At 43.8% G+C, this 27,776-nt stretch overlaps 3 protein-coding genes and 1 long non-coding RNA gene across 6 annotated transcripts in view; 2 read left to right on the forward strand and 2 right to left on the reverse strand.

The window, feature by feature from the left end:
* The window catches only part of Epp (Ecdysteroid phosphate phosphatase), a 33,719-nt gene extending 24,650 nt beyond the window's left edge, over window positions 1-9,069 (forward strand). For both annotated transcript variants that reach the window (XM_084607009.1, XM_084607010.1), the window contains 2 exons: window positions 1,688-1,936; window positions 6,205-9,069. In XM_084607009.1, coding sequence (XP_084463135.1) covers window positions 1,688-1,936; window positions 6,205-6,473 — 518 coding nt within the window. In that variant the 3' untranslated portion in view covers window positions 6,474-9,069. The remainder of the gene's footprint in view (window positions 1-1,687; window positions 1,937-6,204) is intronic.
* A 5,494-nt stretch (window positions 9,070-14,563) lies between these two features.
* On the reverse strand, window positions 14,564-15,770 carry alc (5'-AMP-activated protein kinase subunit beta-1). The gene has a single exon (XM_084607011.1). It carries the CDS (start codon window positions 15,604-15,606, stop codon window positions 14,764-14,766), a length of 843 nt encoding a protein of 280 aa, XP_084463137.1. The 5' UTR covers window positions 15,607-15,770; the 3' UTR covers window positions 14,564-14,763.
* Window positions 15,771-16,110: 340 nt separating this feature from the next.
* On the forward strand, window positions 16,111-19,727 carry LOC146186092 (uncharacterized). 2 transcript variants are annotated; one of them, XM_084607012.1, is made up of 4 exons: window positions 16,111-16,330; window positions 17,452-17,816; window positions 18,549-18,611; window positions 19,226-19,727. In XM_084607012.1, the coding sequence occupies exons 2-4, from the start codon at window positions 17,537-17,539 to the stop codon at window positions 19,426-19,428; spliced, it is 546 nt and encodes a 181-aa protein (XP_084463138.1). In that variant the 5' UTR covers window positions 16,111-16,330; window positions 17,452-17,536; the 3' UTR covers window positions 19,429-19,727. The 2 variants fall into 2 exon arrangements, with proteins under 2 accessions (XP_084463138.1, XP_084463140.1); XM_084607014.1 differs by lacking the exon at window positions 16,111-16,330 and adding an exon at window positions 16,761-16,909.
* A 2,135-nt stretch (window positions 19,728-21,862) lies between these two features.
* On the reverse strand, window positions 21,863-23,306 carry LOC146186093 (uncharacterized). The gene is made up of 3 exons (XR_014707838.1): window positions 23,043-23,306; window positions 22,202-22,315; window positions 21,863-22,104 (listed from the first exon to the last, which is right to left on the reverse strand). It is a non-coding gene; the product is annotated as an uncharacterized LOC146186093 (long non-coding RNA).
* Window positions 23,307-27,776: the final 4,470 nt, after the last annotated feature.

A 27,776-nucleotide genomic window follows, 5' to 3' on the forward strand; every position in this document is an offset into this window, starting at 1 on the left:
ACGGCATCTTCGAGAAACCCCACCACCAGCTAACCCACCGAGCCAAGCTGTCTGTCACTTCTCTAACTGGCAGAGCTGCTCGGGTAGCCTTTCCAAAAACTGCACTCTTTTTTTTAATTTACAGAAAATGCACGCGAATGCCAAAATTTAAATTATACCTACTTCTCAAGAAACATAGGTCATAGTATGCTACATTATGACTGATGTTTGCTTTCGATTGTGCCTGTAGTCCGTGCCCCAGAATTCTTTAAAGTCAGGCCCCCAAATACAAAAGGATGTGTGTGTGTCCAGCCAAGTACTTAAGTACTTAAGTAGGTTGATTGAGTATAAGACATTCCAACTTCTACCAGTTAAGGGTGACCCGTTCTATGTATCAAACACGAAAATTGTGCTTTTCGCTCAGATAGTGAAATTCGTTGCAACATGTTGTTGTCTTTTAAAAAAAAAGCCTTTTTGTCTCTCTCTTCTTTCTCTTCATCCCTTCACAGAATGATCCAGGTGTCCACCCACTGTAAGGCTAAGCTGCTGTTGCACACTCTCTTTGCTTTGCATAGCAAGGACGCTTGGGCCTGAAATTGTACCATAAATCAAGTGTGAAGCTTCACCAAACTTGTAACAGATTACGCTGCTGTCTAATTTTCCTGCATCGCGCAGCAAAGCGTAAACATTGAAATGAATTTTAATTAAATTGATATTGAAAGAAACGCGTGGGCACTGACGTGCAAATGTTCAGGCAGTACGTTTGCAGGCGGCGTCCGTAGCACTTGCTGCGTATATTTACAGCCTGTCACTTGGCGGCTAAAAGCCACGTTGAAGCATTTGGCATCTTCTTACTGCTGTGCATTGCTCTTTGATTGCAAAATTTGCATCAAAGAGCAAGGCTCAGTGCATACAGGGGCAGCCACATAAATTTGAGTGAGTATGTGCCCTTCTTGAAGATTATGAAGGCAATATGTGCAAACGCTTGACACGTAATCACAGCATGGGGTTGTGTATTGTCCACTGGATTCACTGCCTCAGCTGCTCCCATAGACCGAAATCTTAATATCCTTCCTTTATTAAGTCTGCTCTACCTAAGATTAGCCACTCTCGTAAGTAGCGCTTGTAATGATGACAGAGTAATTACTGCCCTTCCTCCATCTTCCTTTATAAACAGTAATTTGAGTAGATTTTCCCAAAATGACAATTTGCTACATTAATTATGGCCAAAAAAAGGGGGGAACTTTTGTGTTCAGCTATAACAGTATGGAACTCACTGCCTTATATCTCAAAACAGTTTAGTAGTCCAAACTTTTCAATAATAACATCAAAGCACTTTTATTAGCAAAGTTATAACCACGCTGTTGAGTTTTTCTTTTTTATACAATCATATATCATTGCTCTTGTTGTTCATGGATGTTAACATATTTTAATGTTCTATTCCTGCCATTTTGTGTATTTGTTTTAGGTATTTGTTATAGGAGGTCCCCTTGACAGCTTTGCTTTGGGACCTTCTTCTGTACCAATTAAACAAAACTAATTTTTTTTTGCAGTACATTTCTGACAATAACCTGAAAACTGAAACAATTCTCACTTTATATGCAAGGAAATTCGTTGCATGAGTGGCTGTTCCTTCTTCACTCGTACATAACCTGCAGCTTTTAGTTCGTGTTCTTACCACATCTTTTGTACATTTTGCTAAATGCAGCGTTACATTTTGATGATGTGCTCATTAACGTGGAACCTGGACTGTTCGAGTGGCTGGCTTGGTACCCCGAGGGCACACCAGCTTGGATGAGCCCTGCCGAGCTGAAAGAACTGGGCTTCCACATCAACGTGGACTACAAGCCAATCATCGAGGCTGATGAGCTGAAGCACAAGAAGGAGTCTGTTGACCAGTACTACATGCGGAGCTTCTACATTGCCCAAAATGTCCTCAAGAGGACAGCATCAGAAGGTGGGTACATTGGCGCATAACAGCCGGGCAATGAAAGCTCACAAACACAAGGCAGCAATTTTGCAAAATATGAAGATGCTCACACAGAGATCTGTGTGTAATTATCCTGAGTCATCGTCCACCTCCCAGCCACTTGAGATTCATCTAAAAAATGAAATGGGCGACATCTCAGTTACCAAAAAAATATGTATATATTGAAAAAGCTTAAAATTTTATTTCTGTCCAGCATCGCATGACAAAGATACACTTAGATTTAATCGTGGAAAGTTCTTATCTTGCTTGAATGCACCCGTTTGTAAAGCAAGCACCACCTGTTGCGCACAACTGCAACTAGATCCACCCCATTATAAAGGGGTCGTCCAGAAATCAAATTGCGCCATCTGTACAGCTCTGCACATTATGGTTCAAAGAGTTAGCAACCTGCTCTTCATATTGGACACAGACTTCCGTGCCCTAGCAAACAAAATGTTTACCTACGTTAGCTCAATTGTTCTTTTTTTTTTTTTCCGCACAACCATTTTTTGACCTTGTAGTTATGAAAATTCAAGTGGATGCGTCAACAAAACAGCTTCTTTTTTGTCCTCTCTTTCTTTTTTGGTCACAGTGTTTGCTGAGTATCATTCAGAAATCGTCAGGCCCGCGGTTTACGTTTCCCTAGGGTGGGCGATGACTCAGTGGTTTACTCCTGGACAGGTAAACTCATCTGTTGTGTTGCAAAAGAGACGTAACTTATTTAGTATTCAGTGTTTTCGTCAGTCATGCCAACGCGGAGCGACGATCACACCGAGCATGGTGCCTAAAGTGGCGTCCTCATCTCACACCGACCCTGTTTCGAACAGCTATGTTTTCACAATTCTGTCGCATTGACAGCTGACTTTGCAGATGCATGTGATAGCTTCATGTGCAAAAGTTGATGTCCACTCGTCTGATTTTGGTTGGGAAAGAGTTAACTGCTTCACCCAGACCTGATTATTGACGGGCTTTTATTGTTGCTGTTTGCAAGGAGATTTGCTGCTTCCCGAGCCTACCTGAACTTTCTGGTCATGTTATGTATGATTTCATGGCACCAGCATTGTGGCGGATCGAGTTTTGTCCAAGCCGGACCAGGATTGGCCTCGGCACTGCTCTTGGAAGCAGCCTAAACACCTAAAGCATAGGGGTATATCTTTTTATACATGTGAAGTAACAATTAATCTTTGAAGTAATAGGCGAGAAAGTAGAAGAAAAAAAATTGGCGTTGGCTTAACTCAGATAAGCCAGGACATACATTGTGAAAGCAATAGTAGTCGTGGATGATACCGAATCGCAACTTTGTTGTTCTTCTTGTCGCATCTTCTCTGCTGCCTGGCATCGTTGCTTTGCTAGTCTCTCTTCTTGCTCTTTGGCAGTTTCCATTGCTCGTATAGCTCTCTCAGCTTCATTTTTCCTACGTGCTGCATCTTCATACGACTGATGTCGGCAGTATGAGTAGATTCAGCTTGTAGCAGGCGGCTGCTCCGTTGCTTATGCCCCCACTGCGACGCAGCAGCTGAAGAGCACCGCATATGCGCAGTGAGGCTCGCCACTAGGTACACGACTGAAAGTCAAGCTGCGGCATACACGAAACACGCTGCAGCTAGCCCAGTGAAGGTCTCGCTTCAAAAAACAACCACATGCTACGATGAGACTCAAACTCACGACCTCTGAATTTCGCTTGCGGTAGAGCACCGGATGCGAAATTCGCAGGTCGTGGGTTTAAATCTTACTGGCGGCTCGTAGTTATCTTTTCTTCTACTTTCTAGCCTATTACTTCCTAGGTTAATTATTACTTCACGTGTATAAAAGAACATACCCCCTATGCTTTCCTTTGCATCGGTGGCTGTTAGCTCCTATTGTATGTTTGTGACACAGTAGCTTGTAGCACATACGTTCTTGATTTTTTGGAGAACCTTTCAAAATTTGCTAATCAATTATTATTTTTCTGCATAAACAATACATGTTATGTTTGTTCTTAATATCATTAATAAAGAAGCTCAATTTGCTAAACAGCAACAGGCCGTGTAACGCAAAATGCATATATTGATGTGCGAAGTAATTGTTTACGTGCAACACATTGAAATTGCCTGTTTTCTGGCAGTAAGAAAAAGAGCTAAGAGGGCTTTAGAACAAACTTTAATTTGGCTCTGCTTAGCAGCAAGAGTATTTTTTGCCTCTGAATAAGCATCAGTACTGTAGCAAAGGCCCAGCTGTAAAGTTGACGAAAACGTGATCAAGTTGTCCAGACCATGTGTCCCTTTTATATTTTCCTGCTATGAGATGGTCGTTGTCCCGTTTTAATGGCTTGATGATGAAGCAGCTGCTTGTTTCAGCCCACTGTCGCTCTTGAAATGTCATTGAAAAGGCAGACCTTTATAAGCTGTGATGAAGCTGCCATTCCCATGTTTCCTGTAAGTTGTCTTAATGGGCAGCACTGCCAGAAAAGATGGCAGTTCATATCATAATAATCCCGAGATTGTCTACTGGCTTGAGATCTTGAAAACGCAACTTTCCTTTTGCTTCCACCAACTCACTCTCGCATAAGCCAGCGTGGCTCATTTATTTGCGCTTTAACCAGCAAATGGAGGGGTCGGAGACAGTGGCGGTTCCAGGGATTGGTTTTAGGGCTAGCAGAAGGACAATTTTCGTGCTCTTTGTTGTTGAACAATAAAGGGCAAATGGCGCCGATGTTTTACCGTAACTGATGTTTTGAATTCTAACAGTTACGTGAGCAGTGGATAATCGTTTAACATTTATCTTGAAATATTATAATTTGAATGATAGCACCAGCCATGAAGAGTGAGAGTAACCGTAAGTAGAAAATAAACAACATGGCCATCTTTTCTTGATATAGCGCTCATGCTTTGATCAACTGTGAGGCTGGCAGTTGACTGAGTTGGCTGCGCCATGTCAGACCACTGTTGACACCCAATCTTGGTCCTAGCTTGTTCCACTGAGCGTGCTGCTTCAGAGGTCTTTGTTTACCTTGCTTTGAAAAATGACAGCTGATTCTTTCTACGAGCGTCGTGAAAACACGAAGGCATTCAGCAAGATACGCAAAGGCTTTGAGGGGGTGGCCCCTTTTTTAGGACTGCCACTGGGCCAAGGTAAAAAAATTAGTTGTGGTTGAACTCTGGTTAATCCTAGTTGAATTGTGATAGCAATGGCGGAAGCTTCTTTTGCCTGCTACATTATTCCCCTATCACATCCTATCAGTGTAAGGTGCTACATTATTGGGGACACTTAAGCTCATCCTTTAAAAATATGACGCGAGAGCGCAAGTTACCAGTCTTCTTCTTCTTCTTTCTTCCTCCTCCTTCTACTTTTTCTTCTTTCTGCCTCCTCCTTCTTCTTCTTCTATTGTTCTCCTTCTTCTTGTTCTTCTTCCTCTCCTCCTCCTCCTCGGCTGTCCAAGGTCAAGCGGGGCCTCTGCCGGGACCACGCGATGGCTCGAAACCTGGCGCAGTATTGCTATCGCAATAAAACTGCGTATTTGCAGTTTCAGCGTGTTCCCTGGCCCCCTTTACATATTGGCAGAGCAGTGGCATAGAACACTGGGAGGAAAATGGAAGCAACATATTTACAATATACTAGATATATATGAACTGCCTTTATAAATTCTACCCGTCACTATTCGGCTGGCCAATTTGAAACGACAGTTTGTGTAGCTGGCACCCTCTTTTTCCCTCCCTTCCTTGGCCTCCTCCTTTTGTTTTTATTGCAAAAGCAATACTACTCTAGGTTTCGAGCCTTCAGTGTAGCACGGCAGGTAGCCACGTCTTACCCACATGACGCTGTGACGTCACACCCCACGTGACACTAGAGTGAGAGCTGGGCTACCAACTCAAGCGGTCGGCAGGAGCTGCCAACTCTGGCCTCTCATTTCACATGGGACGGTTATGTCAGAATCAGCCTGCTAGGACCCTGGCATTCACGTTACCCCTATAGGCCACTAAGGCACATTCATACGGCTTGGTTAAAGCGGGGCTTTATATGTGGGTTGAGGAAGAAGAAAAAGAGAAGAATACTCGGTTACCCGCAGCTAATGCTTTTGCTCAATATTTGGTTCAGCAGCGTTGAACCCTTGTAATTTTTTTCCAAAACGTATCTGCCATGTTGCATAGAAACATTGTGCAATAAACAGGACGAGGGTGTGTTATATTCACTATCATCGCAAGCAATTTCACTACGTCCTCTTCCCCCTTCCCTTTTGCTCCCATTAAAAGTGCCATTCTGACCAATTTCCTCTACAGGTGGAAATGTGTTGCTGATGGGCCACGCTGCCACTCTCGAGACGTGCACGCGTCAGCTGACAGGCCGCAAGCCTCGGACAGCCACAGAGCTTGTGCAGCTCGTGCACAAGATTCCCTACTGCGGCCTCTGCGTAGCTCAGGAGGCAACAAACAGTGCACCCCAGGCCTCGGACTGTGGCACTGGCTGGACGCTGGTGGCGCCGCCCATCCCTCCCTTGACACACAGTGCCAATAGCCGGTTCGATTGGCGCTGCATGCTTTCAACCTGATTGATTACCGAGCAATAACGAGAGATGAAAATGTTGCTTCTGCACTGCACGATAACTGCGGGGCAGGGAGGAGCTGTGTTGCAAGTGCAGTAAGGGATTGCTTGGCATTTTGCACGATTGCTGCCGCCGCTGCTGCTGCTGCTGCTTGTGTTTACTGGTTTGAAGGAGCACCGACATGCTTGGTACTCTCTGTGGAACTATCTTGCGTGACAGATTCATTTCTTTTATTCTATGTTTTTCTTCCTTTTTTGAGGCCACATTTTTAAAGACTTTATTTCAGTTCTGTGAAATTCAGTTGTGCACCTACACAACACGCATCCTCATTGACAGATTGTGTGTGTAAACACACGACTTATGCGTTGGCACTGGTGGTCATCTTAACTATGTCTGTTAATGCCAGTTTGTGGAAAGTAATTGCTGGCTCGAGTTTTACAGCCACTTTTCATGTCAGCACTAACTTGTTAGCTGTTAGGTTGTAAAATAACTCTTTCATCAGAGCAACCAGTATGCGTAGTGTGTTTGCTGTATCTGAATGGAAAGTGCTTGGAACTACTTGGAAGGAATCACTAATGTCTGGGAAAGAGCTGTATGAAAAAGACACTCAGGAAACAAACAAATAGCTTAAGCTGTCATCTCTCTTTTCTTTTTTTTTTTTCAGAGTTTGGTTTTCATACTTCTTTTTTTAGTGCGTAAAAAAAGTAAACAAAAAATTAGGTGCAAGGGGTAATTGTGTGACACCATTTGGTGCCACATCAGTACGATGTAACGCAGTTTGAATGGAAACCTGAATTTCTGCACAGGCTTTACATCTAAGTTGTTAAAGGTATACTGAACAAATATCCAAGAATATTGAGAAAGCACCGTAATTGCATTCTTAAGACACGATTACACTAGTACAAACGCATAATTTGGGTTAGTTTTGAGCGGATGGCTGTATATTTGACGTTTTCTGAGCGACCACGGGGTCAGAGGCAGCGCGCTCCCGACTGTGAGTCGGCGGGTGCGACTTCACAACTACCCTTAGCAACGTCGTGGCCCCGCGATCCCGCCGCCGCCGCCCCCGCACCTGAAGTTGGTTGACCGGCTACACGCAGTGTCGGCAATGCTGCGAAGTGTGGAATGCCGAATACGAGGTAGGTCGAGGGACGCGTACTGCGGACAGTTGTTTGCGCCCTGGGTGGGAACGATGAATTGTGCGCAAGAACACGAGCAGCAAAACAAAATAAATAAAATCACGTCTGTCTGTGCACTTTGTGAGTGCCATGAGGGAAAGGAAAAATGTACAGGTGCGACCGCTCGCGATGGGTGTGGCGAGGGAGGCAAGTAGTTGTGACGTGATATCCTGTTTTGTCAGAGCTTTTACAGGAACCCGCTAGGTGCGGCGATTTGAGAACTATTCATTAAAATACTTACTTTCCGCTAATTTCTGTTCATAAAGTGGACTGTTTTGGTCACTTCCAATGCGATAATTACCATCTGTGCTGGAAATCTCGGCGGCAATTTTTTTTATTCAGTATACCTTTAAACTGATACCGTTGCTATTTCTCACTTGAGCAAACATAGATGTGGATATCCTTAGCGCACAGAACTGTTTCCATGCCCTGATTATCTGGAAGGGCCAATTTCAGTGCATAAGCAATTAGTGCTGACATCTGCTTCTGAGCAGTAGTTTCTGCTCCATGGAAATTAATACAAGCATGCTAGTACTCATTTGACGCTGACAGTACACTGTCTGCGAGTCTTGGTGGCCACTTTGCCTGAAGGGAACGTGATTTGTCACTTGTGGCCACTTTTAAGGCGGCTCTATAGAAAGTGGGTGGTAGAAACAAAATGCTATTTCCATACATTTTTTGTATTGGATCGATATACCTCCTGCTTTTAGTTCTTGGAGAAGCATTGAAACATGTTAACTGTTTTATGGCTTGTGTACACCTTTCCAATAAGCGGTCACTGGGCGTCGCCATATTGTTCGCTGGACTGCTTTTTGCACTTGGCGCTCCCACGGCGAAGGCCACAGCAGAACCGGTTTTTCAGCAGCCCAGAGAGGAGGAGCAAACAATATGGCTGTGCCCAGTGGCTACCGATTGGAAAGGTGTTATGCGTGAATGATTGCCCAGCCTAAGCTGCCAGGTATTCGACACTCACACTTTACGGTACTTACCTGCTTCATCCAGAATATAATGTAAATAGGTCATCATTTGTATGGCAGAGATCTATAGCACTCTTTGTTGCCAAAAACAGAGTAGTGTCCAACAAAGGAAAAGGTGTAGAATGCTTCGAGCCCTCTGCTTTTTTGGCAACAAATGGCACTTTGACGTTTAGGCTGTGAAACTAAGCGTGTCCAGTCTGACATTCCCGTAAATAACATAATGTTGATCAACCTTGCTTTAGATGGTTAAGTAACACAGCCGAATTATATCCTAAAGAAAAGTATTGTATCAAACATCTCACGTGAAACGCTTAAATCTGCACTCATAGGTAATACATTTGTCAGAGCTATCATCGGCAAAAGTCACCCTAGGCCTCAAACACCATAGCTGTGTTGAATTTGCGGCATGGTTTTCTTTGTGTATGCTAGTTTTTTTGTGTGTAACTGTATATACCGGGTGTCCTAACTAACTTGAACCAAGGGATACAAAATAATACATTTGAGGTAGGTCAGTGAAACCAATTGCATTCAACTGCCAGCCTCCTTGCGCACTACAGGCGATTTTTTGTTTTGAAATTACTTAATTAGCTAACTATGTTAATTTTTCTAATTGATTAAATATCGACTTTAGACCAAACATGTGAATTGGAAACTTGTAGAGCACCTTCAGAAACCCCCATTCCAGTAATTGCGATAAAGAAAGTCTCACGTGTATCTTTTTTTCTGGGCTCCAAAGAAAGCCCGCGAAATACAAATAATACCACGTGACTAGTGCATTTGTGCGCCGCGATTGTGGTGCTCTCAGTCGCGGTTTGAGCGAACGAAATTAGCTGCGGCCGTGTCTCCCTTGCCCCGTTAAAGCGGCAGGCCGATATGCCTGCGGTGGCTTCTTCGCCAGCGTCCAACAGCCGGCCCACGTGATGGTGCAAGTAGCACCGAGAGCGGCGAGCCGACACCACCGGGATTCTAACAAACTCTCCTTCTCTCCCATCAGCGAACTTTACGGCAAACGGATAAGCGATAAGGTATCAGCCACTGAATCTGCGCATACAGGCTCGGGTAAAGGGGCGAGATGACATCTGACTCGACTAAAATTAGCGCTGCACCTTCATTTGCCGGTTCTTTATCGTCATCCGCCTGTCGTGATGTAGGCTACTGCAGTGCACAGGCCTGGCCAAGATCGCGGTGACAACGGGCGAGCTCGAGCTCGCTGGAACCATCGTCAACATTTCTGCCTGCCGCTGCAACGGGACCATCGGGTCACGGCCGCAGCTGATTTCGTTCGCTCAAACCACGACTGAGAGCACCACGATCGCTGCGCTCAAATGCGCTAGTCACGTGGTATTATTTGTATTTCGCGGGCTTTCTTTTGAGCCCGGAAAAAAAGATACACGTGAGACTTTCTTTATCGCAATTAATGGAATGGGGGTTTCTGAAGGTGCTCTACAACTTTCCAATTCACATTTTTGGTCTAAGGTGAATATTTATTAAATTAGAAAAATTAACATAATTAGCCAATTAACTAATTGCAAAACAAAAAATTGCCTGTAGTGCGCAAGCAGGCTGGTAGTTGTATGCAACTGGTTTCACTGACCTACCTCAAATATATTATTTTGTAACCCTTGGTTCAAGTTAACTGGGACACCCGGTATATCAGCAACTTATGGCCAAGAAGAAAAGCACACTGTCCAAGCTCTATTAAGTATCTTACTGAACTCAAGTCAGCGGCCTTTCGTTTTCTCTATTCGACGAGCTAGCATGACTTACATTAACAAAATATATGTTACTGTTCATGTTGTTTGGTTTGGCAATCCCATAATGCACCAACTGAGGGGCACACTTCTTCACTTGGCCTGCGTTTGCTTAATAGTGCTCTGTGTGGCAGCGATTTGCTAAAACATGGACCAGTTGGATTAGTAATCCAAAGTAGTGAAAGGGACTGCACAAAAAACATTATCATACAGTCTGGCATTTCTACATCCGAAAACAAATTGTGGCTGGCTGTGTTACTCATGCTCATGCCAGAGGTATGCAGTTTCCAAATATGTACTCAGTGATGATTGGAAAAGTGAGGGCCGACCAGATTCCTTCTGAGACAGTTGGGAAAACTCTTATCTTACACCCTGCTTAGCAGAAGTGTTCAAGGTTATGTGGCACAACCAAACAACTGCTGAACTGTTTACGAGCTGCAAACTTCCCATTTTTCCAATTCTGTTATCCCCCACATTCATCCATAAGCTGCGCTATACCAGCTTTCTGTAAGCATAACATTGCTGGCAGACCACTGTGAAGGTTAGGCAGACATACATATGTCCAGTAATGTACAAAGCCCATCCTGTTGTTTGCATGCCTTTGCCGATAAGTCATATAAAATACCAGAGCTTCCATGGCACGGTAATTCATGGAATGTCCACCTAAAGCAAGCAGTGTTTTCTCGGCAGTCTGTTGCTTCAATTTGCATCCTCTAGACTTCTCGATCACACCTGTGTTACCTGTAAAAACGGAAAATTTGAATGCATCTCATAGGTCATTCGTATGGAGGAAAATAATAATAATACCTTTATTTTCCATCAAAATGACACCACTGTTGAGTGTATAAACCTGCATTGCCACTAATGGAACTAACACTTTGTTGGCTTTGTTACACTGCCTGAGGAACATTACCCGACAGGGTGTAAAGGAAAATCTGGTGAACCACGTAAGTGCTAATGAGCTGTGCTGGGAGTCATTTTCTCTGCTCAATACAACTACTGTGTCTTTGCGGAAGTGGAGTCGTGTTCTGAAAGGGCACTGCTTATTTTCAGAGGAGTCAGTGCTCTGTTCAAGAAGAGGGGCCACATAGAATGCACATGCATCACTGTCATGCTGAGTTGCCAGCTATGAAAGCTGCGTTTGGATGATTTCCAGAGTGAATGCTGCAGCAAGCGTTTGAAGCTGTTGTGACATGTGCTAAGACACTAGCAACCATGTTTTTCATCACGTGCATATCGCTTACTATTGTCCAGCTATGCCGAGAAAAATGCCGCTGAAGGTCAAAGAACAAAAAAGGCAGCTTTTTAGTTAGTCCTCCACCCCCTGCAACTTTCCCCAACCTTCCTGTTGTAGTACTATATGAAGAGATAAATTTTTCTGCTTAGCATATTTTTGGTCTTTGCAAACTTTTGAATTCTTGTGCTTTTAACATTTTTTATGTAGGATTGTTATGAAAGAGCATTTCCTCCTTGCTGTCTGTAGATGGTATAGCGAGTCAGCTAAGGCAATAATGCCTGTAATTGTACTTGAGCATTTGGTTGCGAATATGACTGATTGAAAAGTTGTCCCTATTTTTGCCGTGAAGTTGGTAATGAAGAGATATTTGTTGCCCACTAGTTTATTCAAATAAGCAATTTTATTTTTGCTTCAGACGAAATTGCTGCCGTTTTCTTAAGTACCTTGTACGAGATTTTTTACTAATGAAGTTTACAATGGTAATGTTGCTTTTGTTTGCTTATATAAATAAAACATAATTGGATCCATCATAGTAGGTCATAATGCCACTGCTATTTATGTCAAGGTCTGGCAAATTAATGCATTAGAATATTGTGTGCGCAGTTTTACTTTCATTCAGAACCATGCTTTCTGTTAGTGATTGTGTTGTCTGTGTGCTCTCTTGACTGCCCTGCATAGAACTGCACTTTATACTTCTGCACATTTCTCTCCAGATAACAGCATCAATTTAGCAGTAACACTACGCAAAGTTTGGGCTGTGCCTTTTTGGCAAGCGTGGCGGCGAAAATTGTGATATGCTTTTTATGGTAACATGCCACTGGGAATCATGTTGAATATGAAGGGCAGAAAGTTGAGCACTGCTCGTGCAAGTCATGTAACTTGAGAAACTCATCCTGCTACATATTAATGTGATGCTCTTTTATATGGATTACTGCAATTTTGAATGCCAGCCTGGATTACTACAGCATGTGTGAGTGTGACTTGTCGACTTTTCATGCACTTGCAGTGTGAGGTGCGGTCGCCGCAGTGTGAGGTGCGGTCGCCTGAATAACGTTGTGAAACCAGGGTTAAGCCGTGTGTCGTTCACCAATGCATCAGCTTGTAACTGCACGTGAACAGTGATTGCAAAGTGCTTTTGTGATGATATGTGCCATTGATCGAAGGTCTCCTTTGTTCTGTACCCAGACCTCTCGCTTTTTGGAAAGAGTTTAGTGTAGTAGTCCCCGAGAGTGGGTACCGCGATGATCGACGGAACAGCTGTTGGTTTAGTTCTTCACGGCGTACTGCCACTGTTAATTTATTTTGTGTAAATATGCATCTTCTGTGCTGTGTGCTGGCAGTCTTGTGTACAGGTTGTAGAAGTGTACAATGGTAATCGTTTGGGCAAAGGGCGACATATAAATCACATGTTTCAAATTCTATGTGTGGAACTTGAAGGCGCAAAGTTTTGTCATTAAATTATTTCTTGTTAGCATGGTCTGTTTTATTCTGCACAGGTTGAGTTCTCCTGGCAGCATGTCTGGATGTAGACCCCAGCTGAACCTACCCTTAGGAGTAAGGCACCATTTTGCAAGTAAAAAAGATTAGCACATGTGACTGATACCAGAATGACAGTGCGTGGCACTACGGTTGACAAAGAGAGGCTGGTAACGAGAGTACCATGTTGTTCTCATTCTTCAGTATCAACGGAGAGGGGGGGGGGGGGCAGCCCAGCAATATTTGTTTTTCTGTTTTGCCCTCCCTTTTTCCCTTTCTTTAATATAGGCACAAAAGCAACAAAGAAGGCATCGTTGCTCATGATGATCGGGCAAAATATATCACATGCACATTCACGTAAGGCCAGCACTTCGGCGCTCGGGCAATGGTACGCTTGCTGTGCCCCCTGTGCTGCAAAAATGGGAACGGTCTGATAGGCATATCTACGAACCGCAGCGCCGCGTGGTGAGACATTGCAATTCTGGTTGCCAGTCACTTGTGCTAATATTTTTACAGTCAAATACAAGCTTTGACGAGTTCACCTGCGGCATTGGCTTCAGCTGCACTATCTAAAAATGGGTGCAATCGATGCTCCAGTACTATACTGTGTTTTATGGTACAAGGGAACCCAGCTAACCAGAAATGTGTTCTCAAAATATTGTGGTTTGCATACTGTATATTCTTGCAAAGCAGGGACACTCCAAAGCTAGTTTTCAGTAACAAAACTCTCTTTATCAACCAGAGAAGTAGAGCTGTGCAGTTTTTCAGACAAGTCGCACCTCGTGCTCTGAAAGGATCCGCGCTGTAGGTGCATACAATCCACAACACTCACGTGAAATGCGAGGATTGCAGCAGTTACGTCTATGCACATTCGTCGTTGGTTCCCACGCTGCAGTATGTACACATGCTGTGGCAACCCGTTGTCGGTCATACAAAGGGTGAGAGATTTCTGAATGCTCAAGTAAGCACAGGGATGGCAAGTACATGCTGTTGGCTGTGCTTTCAAACTCCGGGTACACACATGCAAAGCACGTAATAGTACAACATTTTCTTTTTGTTCTTACCAAAATCTGGCCAGTAATAAATTGAGTACCATGCACTACGGTCATTTGTATCAAAGCCATGAAATGTTTGATCGACTACAACAGTGTGGGCTGTACAAACTTGTCCGTTGGCATGTTTTGATGATCTACAGATAGCGTTCTACCAGTGTGGTTATACACGTATTTTCTACATTAAAACAGTAGCATGCTCTGTCTGTTCGGCTTCAACATTTCTGCCAGGCAGGAAGGGCGCAAGGACAGGATGGACATCCAGGCACAGCTAGCTGATCGGTTATCATGCTATTTTCAATGGATCATGCAAGTGATGCCCATGTAAACAGCAATGAATGCCTAACTTGAGATCTAGTTATTGCCTGAAGGAACGTCCATCAGCATTCAAGCTTTGCAGGGCTCTTCATAGAATGCATCACCGGTAAGTCAACCGAATAGACTTTAATAAACACAACAAGCATGTGGCAATTATAACATCCTAAGTCTCCCCCAAAGATTCGTCTGAAACTGAAAATAAATTTTTGAAGAAAAGAAATAAACATGAAGGAGGGTACGATACGACCGGCTATCATATACGGCTATTTGACACCATTAAAAATTCGCTGCGTACGAGAGAAACAGTTCAGATCGGCTTGTAGAGCAACGTCGTGACGTACTTCTTCCGGTACCTATGCGTGGCACTGAGCACCATTACGCCGTCCTTGATGGACAGGGCGTACAGGTGGTTCAGCATGACGTGATTGGGTTCGGGCAGAAGCGTCGGTTCGCAGCGAAGAGGCGTATCCTTGTTGAGAATGACCTGCAGCAAGTGCGGCGGCAGCACGGGCGGGCCGCTCGTCTTCTCGTACGGCTTGGCCTGCGGCACCTCCTGGCCGTAGTCGCCAGGCGGCGAGCCGGACACGCTCTGCGTGCCACTGCCCGAGCCCACACTGTCCATCGCGAGCGCCTCGAAGACCTCGAAGTCGGACTGCTTGACGTTGATCAGGTTGTTCTTGGTGCCCATGTCGTTGTCCACGGTCGGCTCGTTCTGGTCGTGCACCCACTGGCCGTCCACCATGAACTTGTACTGGTGATCACCCTCGGGCACATCCAGGATGACCACGAAGTCCCCGTGGCTGTGCACCATCGGTATGGGCTTCCAGTTGGTGAAGGTGCCGCTGATGGACACTTCTTTGCCGCCGCCTTCCCACTTGAACACGGTCGGCAGCGTCGCCTTGCCCTGGCCCCCGCCGTCGCTGCCAGTGCCCTCCATGGTGGAGGCCCGCGGCCGCATGTCCGAGTCCCCCTTCCTGAAGCTCGGGTAGTCGTCCGCATCTTCCAACGAGGCCTGGTAAATGAAGCGGCTCCGGCGCGAGCCGCCCGTGGTGAACTCGAAAGCCCGCTCATCCTTGCCTGGAGACGACGGCGTGTCCGTGTCCGTTGAATAGGCACGGTCGCGCTTGCTACCCGAGCCGGTGTTGCCCATGGGTGGTCGAGACCTTAATCCTTTATGTTTACACGTTACAAACAAAAAAAGATTAACATAACCAACTGGCCACTTCGTAAACAAAATCAATCACGGACGGCCATTTTGTTTGCGTTTTTCAGTGCGCTGCTCAGCTGTTGCCAGATGATCGCGAAACAAGCATGCAGAACAGCACGTAGGCCAATGCGGCCAAACGACTGTTTTCTTCATTATTCGTAGATAAAAACTGATATACCTGCTTATACCTGTTAATTAAATAATTACGTTACTTTATTCATATACATACTCTATTAAGTTATTACAGCAAATTAAATAGTAAACGTTACATTTCATTTTAAGCAGTCTTGCACTGCGTGAGAAAAAAGCAACTCACAGTTTTTTTTTATTTTAGAACTCTGCGTGCATAATCTGATCAGTTTAGTACACTAATTATTATACCTAAGAAATGAATTAATAAAGCTCGAATTCTCGAATCGTGACACATGTTGGAAACCGCTACGCCGCTACCAGCAACAGTAGCGCTATTAGCGCTATCGTTATCGTGTTGTTGCGCTTTCGGATATCGCGCTGTGTTTACGCGTCCCTGTGAGGGTGGGCGCTGTTTCAGTGATGCTCAGTGTCTATAGGCGCGGAATTGAAAAATAAGAAGCATATAGAGATTCTGTGAATATATATTTTACGTTGTACTCAAGTAGTGCCTTCGTCGATTCTTTCGTCATCGGAGGTAAGCCCAGTAAGCCTGCGCGAAAAAAAAGTCGTCGTAACTCGTTCCGGAAGCCAATTGCAAATGCTGTGGTAAACATCTGAACCTCTGACTTCTCATAGTGCTTATCGAAAGATTTTATGTGCCTGCATAAATGGTCTAGATATAAACACAGTCGCACCGCTACCCTGTTTACTATTATGTGGCTTTTCCAAACGCACCCGATGCTTGTACGGGCGCCGATATCGAAACTGAAAGTTATTTTCTGAGCATTTCTCTTGCCCCTTTGTAGTATCGTACGCAATAAACAATGCAAACTGTGATAGTAGGAGAGCGCCTTTAACAAGCCCTTTAACAAGCCTGTAAATTGTCCTGTCGAAGGTCTTTCCACAGTAGGCCGCAAAGGAGCACTTGGAACATCTGTGCAGTACGACCGAACACTTGCGGCTCAGCATTTATTGTTTGTTATTTTTGCTGCCCCGTCATGTAGTCTGAGACACTGGCGCTGGAGTCCGGCTCGAACAACGCGTTAGCAGTGCACATTACCTGAGAGAACCTGTCGAGCCTACGCTTTAATTGCCGGCCGGCATAGTACTATAGGTATTTTTTTATTTGACTATATGTGGTTTCAAAGCGGTTGTGCTTTATCCATATGCTTGCAAAAATCAAGATTGTATATGTAACAAGTGAGAGTCTGCATATGTCGTACCGCTGCAAGTGTTTTTGACACACAATTCTGCAATAACTGTTGGATTGGAACCGTTAATGATCTAATTACATTCAGAAGCTAATGTTCTGCAGTTTACATTCAATTTGTTTGTACGACCTGCATATTGACAGAGCACCTCTTATGCGCTAGTTATGTTTTTCAGTGTGTTCCTTGTGTCCTTGTTTTTTGCGCGCCTGCTCTGCCTGACACCTCTTCAAAGCTGCTGGCGTTGTTTTATCTGGCCGGCCCAGAACTACAAAAGGTAGTATTCTATGTTGCAGATATGCTTATTCAATGATCTGGTTGCTATGTGCAGCTGTACTTTAAAATGTGCGTTGTTAATATGTGCCGCGTGTGCTGCTCTCAGCTGCAATGCTCCCTCTGCGTGAGTAGCCTGATTTCCTAATTTCTTTCGAAATATTTCTTCTTTCAGATGATTATTTAAAACAACTGTTGAAAAACCACCATGTCAACCTGCACGCCTTTTCACTTGCTAGACGAAAGCCCTCTTGGGGAGCATGGCTGCTGACACTAGAGATAGTTGCCATGAAGGCGGGCCGCCTTTACTTGCCACGAGTCAAGTGCCCGTTATCAACAAGCTGTCCTTAGCTGGCAGCACGAAAGGTGCCAGAAAAAGCGAAGATGGAAGTCCCCTAGAAACCTATCTCTGGGAAAGTGCTGAAGTCCACATAGGAGGAAGTAGGGCTGCAAAGGCCAAAGTGCCCAAGAGCACATCTTGCACTTCGCAGCCCTCTGGACAATGCCATGCAGATTGGGAGTGCAAGACATTTAAAGAATGTAAGTTACAGCGCCTTTTCTTTCTGCCTTCTGGGAATGCTTGGTTCATTGTATGTGCATTGTTCTTAAAGTTGCGTACTACTAGAATGTTCACAAATATGGATGAACTGTTCACTAACGTCTGCTCAGATATTGCACAGTGGTGGTGTTTTCCGCTGGGTTCTACTTCATCCATGTTCGTTACGTTAGTTGGCTGTTATGATCAAAGTAACAATAAATTGCAACATCAGACCAAATGTATTCATTATGAATAGAGAGTCATCTTACTCTGGAAAAGTGGAACATCTCTTTCATGGACAAAATTTACTTTACTGATTGAACCAAACACATATAAAACATACTTCAGTGTATTTCAGGGAACTAGGCAAATGCTGTTCTTGGTTTGAGAGGAAACCCAGTACAACCAAAACACTATCCTTTTATGAACTGTTAGCATAAACTGGTGACAGTTTAGACATGAGAGGCATTTGTAACTGCCTTTTCACAGGCAGCACAGTCATACTTGCTTCAATCTAACAATGAGTACAGCATTAGTAACCACGCACAATGCAGTAGCTGTTTATCTTTTTAGAAAATACTGGTGTTGTATGTATCTCAATAAATGAGACTGAATTTTTCCTGTAAAAATTTGCTTTCGGTAGTTTTGATAACATTATTTTAAGTAATATGCCAGCTCATAGTCAGTTCTTCTAATATGTAACAATTTTCTGTATTCTTTTTTTCCCTTTTTAGTGTCCGAAATGGATTGTGGACAGCTCCATCAACTGTGTTCCAAGCTATCTCAGCTAATCAGAGGTAAGTTTTTGTTGTTGTTGCTGTTGTTGCGTGGGTATTGTGCGAGAGCATTCCTAGAAAGTTTATTTGTATTTCTGAATAAACTCAATGACTGCTTCAAATTAAAAGTGCACAGATATTTCTTGTGCGATTGTAAGAATGCTGTGCAGCTTATATTAATGCATTACTGTAATCTCTCCATCATATTGTTTTTGTGTGAGAAACTAGAGTGATGATAGAAAAGGGAGTTCACAGAAAAAAAAGTGTCCTTATATCAATTTCAATTTTACCGCTGTACAATGTGTGGCCAAATGGGTAATGTGACTGTGTCAATAATCGCTGTTATGACGGCTTCATAAAAATGGCTCTTCCAGAAGACAAAGTTTGCATGCATGCACGCATTTCTCTGAAATTGTGTCCAGTTTTTCACTAAAACAGTGCATTTCAAAACAGTCAAGAGTCTTTCATACTACTGACCAGCCTCATACGTAACTGTTTTGCACTTAAGAACTCTCATTGCCAAACGAGTAAAAATGAAATGATTACCACCATGCAATTAAGCGTTGTCATAAGCGTTTCGCAGTGCAGTATACCAGCCGGTCGGAAAGCTCACTGTTAGCAACATTTCATTTCAGAGCGCTCTATTGATTTGGCACCTCTGCTTGAAGAGCACCACAACCTGCAAGAAGAAATCGATGCACGGAATGTTGTCATACAGCAGCTTCTGAAACTCACATGCCAGCAGATGGAACTCCCGCGGCGGCCTATTCAGATGTCTGTCATATTTCCTGAAAGCAAGACTGATGAAGATACTTCCGATACTTTTTTGTGTGATTGATCTCACTGGAAAGCTTGCAGCATGTGGCTTTTTATAATCCTCTTGGGCATCTCTTCCCTTCTTTTTTTTTTTTTTTCACTGCAATGTTGTTCAGCCACGCCTTGTTTCAGAACAATCGAGTCATTTTTGAAATGTCACTTGTTGAATTAAGAGCACGGGTATTAGCAGTGCATACTAAAATAAAGTGCCATGCACCCTTTTTGCATATGTGCCTCTATTTCTGTTGCTGCAGGTTGCTTTGTATATACTTGTCCTTGTGTAAGTGCATTTGTGGTAATAAAGCACGCTTACGGTTGTCATCTCTCGCATTTTTCTCATTGATGCTGAACACATTAGCGTCAAAAAAAACTAAACATTGAAGGTCCTGCAAAAACAAAATTCACCTTCAGCTTAGTACCAACCAGCCTAATAGAACACCTTTCAGACGCAAATACTGGTTTCATGTGCACACAGACGTTTTCATTTCTCTTTCTTTTTTAATGTTCGATTTATATGCACACAATCAAAGATGTAAGCATGGGGGCCTATTGGTGCAAGGACGAAAGAGTAATTTTTTTTTTTCATGTATTTCCTGTTCGTTTTAGAATATCTCTGCTAACACCCCAGCTCCCACCCCCTCGCACTAGCCGGGGGCGACAACTCTCTCCTCGAGCGCCTCGCTTCACAAGCGTTCGCACAAACCTCGCCGCGCTGGCCCAACGGGTAAGGGCGCTCAACCTTTGTGCTCAAGCATGCAGGATCGAATCCCGGCCACGGCGGTCGTTTTTCGATGGAGGTGAAAAGCAAGGTGCCTAGTGTGATTCCAGTGCACGTTAAAGAACCCCAGGTGGTCGAAATTTACGGAGCCCTCCACTGCGGCGTCTCATAGCCTGAGTCGATTTGGGACGTTAAGCCCCATAGACCAACCAACCAGCCAGAACTTTTAAAAGCTCCACTGCGCACCATGTGATTACAGCATCAAAAAAAAAAATGAAAAAATGTTATGACATAGTGCCAGCAAATGGCGACACCACTCAATTTACATGTTACATATGTTGCAACATACACTGATAGATTAATCACTTGTGTTTGTGGTGTTTCATGAACCAACATTCGGTATCCACGTTCAGCAGCGTCTAAGCTTGAATTCTATTTTTTTACAATGTAGAGCAAAGGTGGCGCCCACCTTATCACTGCAAAACCTTAGGATGCCAAGGATGCCTGCGTCGAATCGAATGTCAAGTGCTCTCTCTCTCTGCATGCCTGGGTTAAAGCGGCGATGTAGCCAGGGCCCATCTAAAGCACGCGACAGGCCACACGAACGAGGTGCGCAGCCATATTCCCACAAATTTTGTTCACCGTATGTGTTATCAGAGATCAGACCTGATTTATTTACACGGGAATTCTTACGGCGTCCAGGGCATTATTGTCGAGAAAAGTATGGCACAAGATGGAATGTATAGATGTATTTGGTGCAATCTACAAAATACATGCATCCATTATGCAAATGAAAAATAGACACAGCAGCACTTCAATGATAACATATTTATGAGAGACAATATACAAAATTGATATGTAATAAAACAGAAATTATCTTTAAAGGAGCGCAGTGCACCTAATTTTTGAGTTCGTGTTTTATCATTTCTAATAATTGGTAAGAATTTACACGGATTACCACGTGATGCACGCCTGTGACCGCGGAATAATTTAACCGAATTTGCTTTCTCGCGTTCGGTTTCGACAGCCGAGCTGTTATGACAGAGTGATGGCTGTGACGTCAAAGTTAAGGGTAGGTCACGTGAGAGATGAGAAAAACAGCGATACAATCGTGCCTCTGTTGTTTTAATTCACTACAATGCTAAAGCCAGCCTGCCTAAAGAACGGGAATTCCAACAAGAGAAGAGCTAGCGATTATATCGCTGTTTTAAATCTAAAGCTTTACTGATGGGCGAGCAAACTCGATCGGCGACTCGACTACGAAAAACCAGCCTTGCAACAGCCGGGGCGTGGCTTCACAACCACGTTGCATGCCGCAGCTATGCTGAACCCAGCCGAAAAAGTTCATTGGTTCCTATTGGAATTTTTCTAATTGGTACCAGTTAGGTTTTCGGACACCCATTGGTAAATTCCAGCTGGTTCCAATTGGGCGATTCCAGCTGGTTCCCATTGGACGATTCCAGCTGGTTATAATTGGGCGATTCCAGCTGGTTCTAACTGGACAACTCCAATAGGTTTTAACTGGGCGATTGCAACTAGTACCCATTATAACATAATGGAATCAATGCTGCCCCATTATAGCTGGGAAGTTCCTACTCCAATGAATATTAACTAGGGAACTAATACTAGACCCATACTCTCATCATCTGGTGCATGTTGTTGCTTGCAGGACTAATTTCTGTTTGGAGTGGGCCAGAACAAGATCTGCATGAACTACTTGAAATGAAGACAACAAAGCTCTATTGAATAACACACTTTCACATTTATTACTTTAATGTACTTGCAATGCAAAGTGCTTCTCTACTTGAAACAAATAAGATCCTTTTAAACTAGCTACCCATAAAACAGCGCAGCTGAATGGTGAAAGATCCAAATTCAAAAAATTTCTTGAATGTGCCTTTGTGCATTCTTCAGCAATCGCCATCTGCCGTAGCTGCTTGTGTGGTTGCTCCCTGCAGTGCTCCACTGGCAGCTTGTTCCCTAAAGTAATAAAGGCAAGCATAAGTAATCACAGAGCTGACAAGCTTAGATGCTTTTTGAATGTCACACACAAAATGGTATAAAATTATTCAATTACCTCTTCGCTTGCCTTCTGAGATATGCAATCTTTTCGTTGATGAGACCCGTCACGTCTTTCATGGCAGCCTCCCGAGCCATTTGCAGTGGCATGCCCATGTCCTGCAGCCGCTTCCTGTAGCCGTGTAGAGAAAAAAAAAAGTGCATTTAGCAAAGCTTAGTTTAGTTAAAAAGTACAAGTCATCGAGTACAAGTTTTTGCTCTGGAACGAGTAAAATGCAAAACCACATACAAATGCAAAAACACATGTGGCGAGAATCCTCCAAGGGACAAGTGAAGTGTTGTACAAGCATGTGGTCTCTAAATATTTTCCTTGAATGGTGCTTCCAAATGAAACAAGTGAAAGGTGAGTGAGGTACATGCTCACTCACAATCGCATCATGGATAAACCTAGTCGCAATAGGTATAGACTGAATCATTCAGCCACCAGTCTTTACCTGTTCACACATTTTTGGCCTAGGTTTCTAGTTTTAAACCTAACTACCAGCGCTTCATGTCATCACAGTGAAGCCACCAGGATATGCAGTGACGGTTCTGAGGCGGCAACAATCGGATAATGAAGTTGGTTTTTTGCTGGCCGCAGGTAAATCCAAACGTAGTTCGACAGGCTAATACAATAAATCTACGGAAATCAATCACGGAGAACAAAAGTTATCACTTCACTTGGACAGTTCGCTCGAATGAGATCAGCAGCGGTCATCGTAGCTATCGGGCCCGTTTCAGTCAATGTTGGTCTTTGTCAGTGCCTTAATTACGCTCTAAAAATTCAGCTGAACACCAATGCAACCTTAGGACACTTACACAGGGTGGGATTACCACAAGAAAAGAAACTTTTTACTTACCGAAGAGTAGCATGTCGTAGGCCTTGTAGAAGTCGCTTCACATTTTTTAGTCTTGCCAGAAGTTGTGATACCACTTAGTGCGTCAGATGAAATGCCGAAAAATCATTCATAATGACGGCTACGTTTAAATTATGGTAACATATAATTAGCGCAGGATTCTAGCCGCACAGAGCATTTGCAAACACGCGTTTGCACGAACATGCCGTCATGCTTGCCATTGTCACCGCCATGTTGTCCCTCGCTAGTCGTCTAGTCTAGACTTCGGAACGGCTATTTTTGGCTTCTGAAGGCTAAAGCCGAAGGCACGACAGCGATGTCGCTCACTGTGCGGAAAACATGCATTAGTCAAAATTATATAGCAAGTGATAAGTGACATATTTAAAATTACTGCTATTAAAATTAATTTTAAGTTTTTGCAAATAATTGTTTTCGCTGCACTTTGCTTTGATTGATGTAGGCGATCATCGGAACTCGCGTCGTCTGCTACGCTAGCAGACAGCAGCTGAAAGAATGTCGTACATATATAATATATATGCCCGTGGGATATATCGTATATATATGCCTGTAGATATGCACCTGTATATGTGCACATGTTCTGGTCTCATCCAAAGCATTGAGTTTGCTTATTTTTCACCAGTACTTTTAAAATAAAGTGTGTTAGGTTTTTTACTCGATTATTAGCAGGGTTTCAATTCTGTACTCAATTAAAAAACATCAGTTCACAATAGTTGCAAGAATTGTGTTCTATGGAAATCTTGAAAATATTTTCTTTCCTTTTAAACTAGAACTTAAAATTTGTTTAAAATATTTCATGCATTCAAAGGATTATTTAAAGAAGCAGATGTCTATAACTATATATAACATCAGTAATTTTGACTTTCTTGGCAATGCCATTCTTTTATGAGTCAAACAGATTAAACTATGCCAAAAATAGCATTCACTTTATGTACACTGTAACATGGTCATGCACATAAATTAAATTTTCATTAACTGCTTAAATCCATGCTGGATGACCAAAGGAAAGAAAGTGTGACATTTTGAACTTATTTCCTTGTTTTCAATAAGAAACCACCTCAATTTCATTTGGAACCAGTGGAATATTGGAGGGGGACTGGTAAATTAAAACAGTTGGATGCCCATTGGAATCGGCCTAGTTTCCTACTGGAACCCATTGGACCTCTAATTGGAACCAGTTAAGTTTCTAACTAGTGGTAAGCATGCCAACTACGTCCATTGCCATATTCTGTTACCATTAAGAATTCCAATAGGAGAACATTTTGCCAGCTAGCAAAACCAATTGGGCAAGCTGTTGCCAATTGGAACCTACAAATTCCATTTGGCTCCAGTTAAAACCAGCTGGAATTCTTACTGGAACCAATGAACTTTTTCAGCTGGGAACGGCCGAGCCTCCGCCGTACGTCGATGCAAAGGGCGGAGGCAAATGAAAAGCGCGCCGGCGGCTAATTGCTAGTGTTGCTATAGTGTTAAGCTATGGATACTGCCAATTCAGATCGCCGAACTGCAATAAACTTGGTGTTCCATTGAAACCATATAGCGAATTACTTCTCTGACCACAGGAAATTTAGTCTTCGTGTAGTCATCAAGGAAAATGATGAAATAAATAAAGCGTTAAACAATTGCGTTTGACTTAATTAATACGGCAAGCCTGACCAAGTAAAACCATAGCCGAACTCAGCTTTCGTTTTGCACAACCATGGTATCGGGGTAAACCACAACAGCTTTTTTTTTTTTTCAACCCTCACGTGACCTAGACTTGACTTTGACGTCACAGTCATCAATATATAGGCCAGCTAGGCTGCTGAAACCGACACTGAAACTGGTGAGGGAAAAAAAATGCAATTAAACATTACTCAGCACTGCAGTCGTAGGCAAAAATAAGCACGCTTTACGCATCATTAACAAGAAAAAAATACCAACAATTAAGAGTGGTGTATATATATAATTTTTAAGAAAAAAGAAAATAAGTATGAGACTTCTGTCGCTGGAATATTCAGTGTACGTGCATTTGTACGATCGGCCGCAAATGTTTGCAGGGTGCGGTCGATTCTACGGTATCGGCGCCGTCACCTATCGACCAACCCTCTGGAATGCCTGCAGCTGTGAAGAGTTGAGGGCATATGCTTAGTGACTGGGTCGCAAGACGTCGCACAGCAATAAATCCGGTTTTCCAGTGCACACATTCCGTGAACTTTCGCTGGCCCAGACTGTGTGTGAACGTTTCTGTCGCGGCGCGGGCACTGAACTCTCGACCGCAGCGGCTGTAGTCCTACACCTCCAGAGTCGTCACCAGGAATGAGAACTGTGATTTATATGTTTAATTTCCTGTCGTACAGCGAAAGAAATAGCTCTCACGCAAAAGGAAGCATATATATTACCCGATCATTTAAGATAGCTGTCCACCGAGAGGTGATATATGTATGAGCACTCTCCTTACCTATAGACCATAGATCTTTACACTGACATCACACGGACGCCCCTGCGTTTCGCCTCCATCGAAACGCATGCCGTCGGCAGTCGGGTTCAGTAGTCGGATCCCCGGATGGTCGAAATTACTTTGTAACCCTCCACTCATACGGTACCTCTCTCTCTCTTTTTTTTAGCTTTCACTCCCACCTTCCTCCTTTCCCTTGCGGCGCGGTTCAGGTACGGTGGTAGTTCAGGGCCCGCTTGCACAAACGCGAGGAAAGTCTAGACTTATCCGAACTTGAAATAATACCCAATTGTAACACGGACAGTTTCGATCCTCATTGAACTCGATCTGAATTCAACTCAATGCAGATCCAGGTTGTCACACGGCAACTTTCAAATGCTATCGAGCTCGAACCTATTTGACTTTATTTCTTTATTCTTTATTCAGGGATACCCCGCTTGCTCAAGGGCGTACAAGCAGGGGGGTTACAACTTGGAAAAGAACAGATCTTCATTAGTACAGTACACATGGTCACGAGACAAATATCATTCCACTCTGATATGGTTCTGACAAAAAATGAGTTAGCATAAAGGTTCGTTCTAGTCCGGTATTCGCGATTTTTCAGGTCATGATCAGTTCTTCTAGATACGCAATGCGGTTGTTTAAAAGAAATATCTTTATTAATACCAGTCCTAGTTATGGTAGATTCTAAAAAACATTTTCAAGCGCAATTTCCTTCGGCGAGTCGACAGCGCTTCCTATTCCAGTTCTCTTTTCATTTTAGTGCAGCTCTCACGTACCTCGATTGTACCGCCCAAGAACGAATCTTGCTGCTCTGTTCTGTATTATCTCTATTTTGTCTATCAAGGTTTTCTGATGAGGGCACACACAACAAGCATATTCGAGGATCGGTCTAACGTAAGACAGATAAGCGCTGCTTCCTCAATCGCTGTTGAGATTTCAAGCACACTCGAATGCGGTCATCTACACCCTCGTCATCAGTGAGCTCTAAAGCGCTACATATGAGGAAAATTTCTCAATGCTCATTGAAAATGCTCGTATAGCACGGGACGCTTCAATCCTTCTCGAAAACAATGCAGATCGAGTTCAATGAGGATCGAAAGTGACCGTGTGACAGATACTCAATAATAATTGACGCTCAACACTTTCCCAAACTTTGTTCGTCTGAATCTCAAAAATTCGCGGAATGAAAAGACAGTGTCAGTGGCACTACTACGTGTCTACTAAGGCGAAGCTTAAAGGGCCACTGTCCAGGGAAGGCCCTTTTAAGCAAAGGAGCCCAGTGTTTCGATCAGGTACCGGAGATAGTCTGTGCAAAATGCTACAGTGACACGCGCGCCGCAAAGCATCGAAAATACAATTCAAAGCTCTCTCATGCTCTCCTCTGGGAAGCCAGCTTCCCCGTTTCCTGCGCTGGCCCGACGGGCCACAGCAATGACGTACGTACCGCGAACGATGTCCATTGGTCCGTCTCGCTGACTGACGGGAGAAGGATGGGTGTCTACCGCTCGCAGCGCGCTTTTCCCTCGCCACGACCAGACTGAATCCAGCGGCGCGCGCTCCCTCGACCGTTTTTTTTTTTTTTTTTTTTTCGCGCTCGCGGAGAGCCACGCCCCACCTCCCGCCAAACGCGGAGGAGGAAGGGGAATTTGTATTGCGGAGGCTAGACGACCATGGGCAGGAGAGTGAAAAACATTTGCGAGGGAACGGAAGGAGAGAGGCATGATAGAATCGGGTGATTGCGGTGGCTGTAACTGCGTTATTAGTACCTCTTTTCAAAAACATTTTGCGGCCTTGCGTTCTAGGGGCGAAGTCGCACAGTCACCGGAGAAGAAAATATTTTCGACCGGAGGGTGGACAGTGGGCCTTTAAGCGTCCTCGTAATTTTTGCAGTAATCGTTGCACCAAGAAGTGCTTTTTTATTCCTTACTATTTCAATGGAGTCTGTTTACTGGAGCCTTGTATATGCAGTTTATGCGCATTAGAACTTTTTCGATCCCGCTGAATTTGGCTAATTAAAAAACAGAATTGTCGGTCTGCTTCATGCGCAATCATCTTGCCGCGACAGTCAGCAGTCGTTTTGTCGGGTGAAAGGATAGCACCCCACATTTGACGCTAAAAACTGATCGATCATCATCTGACAAACGTGCAAGGACGGGATTTCCGTACTGGTTACTGCGCACAAACTAATCTTAAAAACGAAGACGATATGCAGATGACCGAGTTTAAACAAACGACAAAGCCATAACTATGTGCTTGTGCAACTATCACTGGCGAAGGAA

The sequence above is a fragment of the Amblyomma maculatum genome, chromosome 6 (genome assembly GCF_055883805.1).
Source record: "Amblyomma maculatum isolate TAMU_Amacu chromosome 6, ASM5588380v1, whole genome shotgun sequence".
NCBI lineage: Eukaryota > Metazoa > Arthropoda > Arachnida > Ixodida > Ixodidae > Amblyomma > Amblyomma maculatum.

What these genes read in the sequence shown, in the direction of transcription:
- alc (XM_084607011.1), bottom strand. Translation starts at nt 15,606, where the DNA reads ATGGGCAACACCGGCTCGGGTAGCAAGCGCGACCGTGCCTATTCAACG.
- LOC146186092 (XM_084607012.1), top strand. Translation starts at nt 17,537, where the DNA reads ATGGCTGCTGACACTAGAGATAGTTGCCATGAAGGCGGGCCGCCTTTA. An exon ending in GTGCAAGACATTTAAAGAAT is followed by an intron (nt 17,817 to 18,548) that starts GTAAGTTACAGC and finishes TTCCCTTTTTAG; the next exon opens with TGTCCGAAATGGATTGTGGA. An exon ending in GCTATCTCAGCTAATCAGAG is followed by an intron (nt 18,612 to 19,225) that starts GTAAGTTTTTGT and finishes ATTTCATTTCAG; the next exon opens with AGCGCTCTATTGATTTGGCA.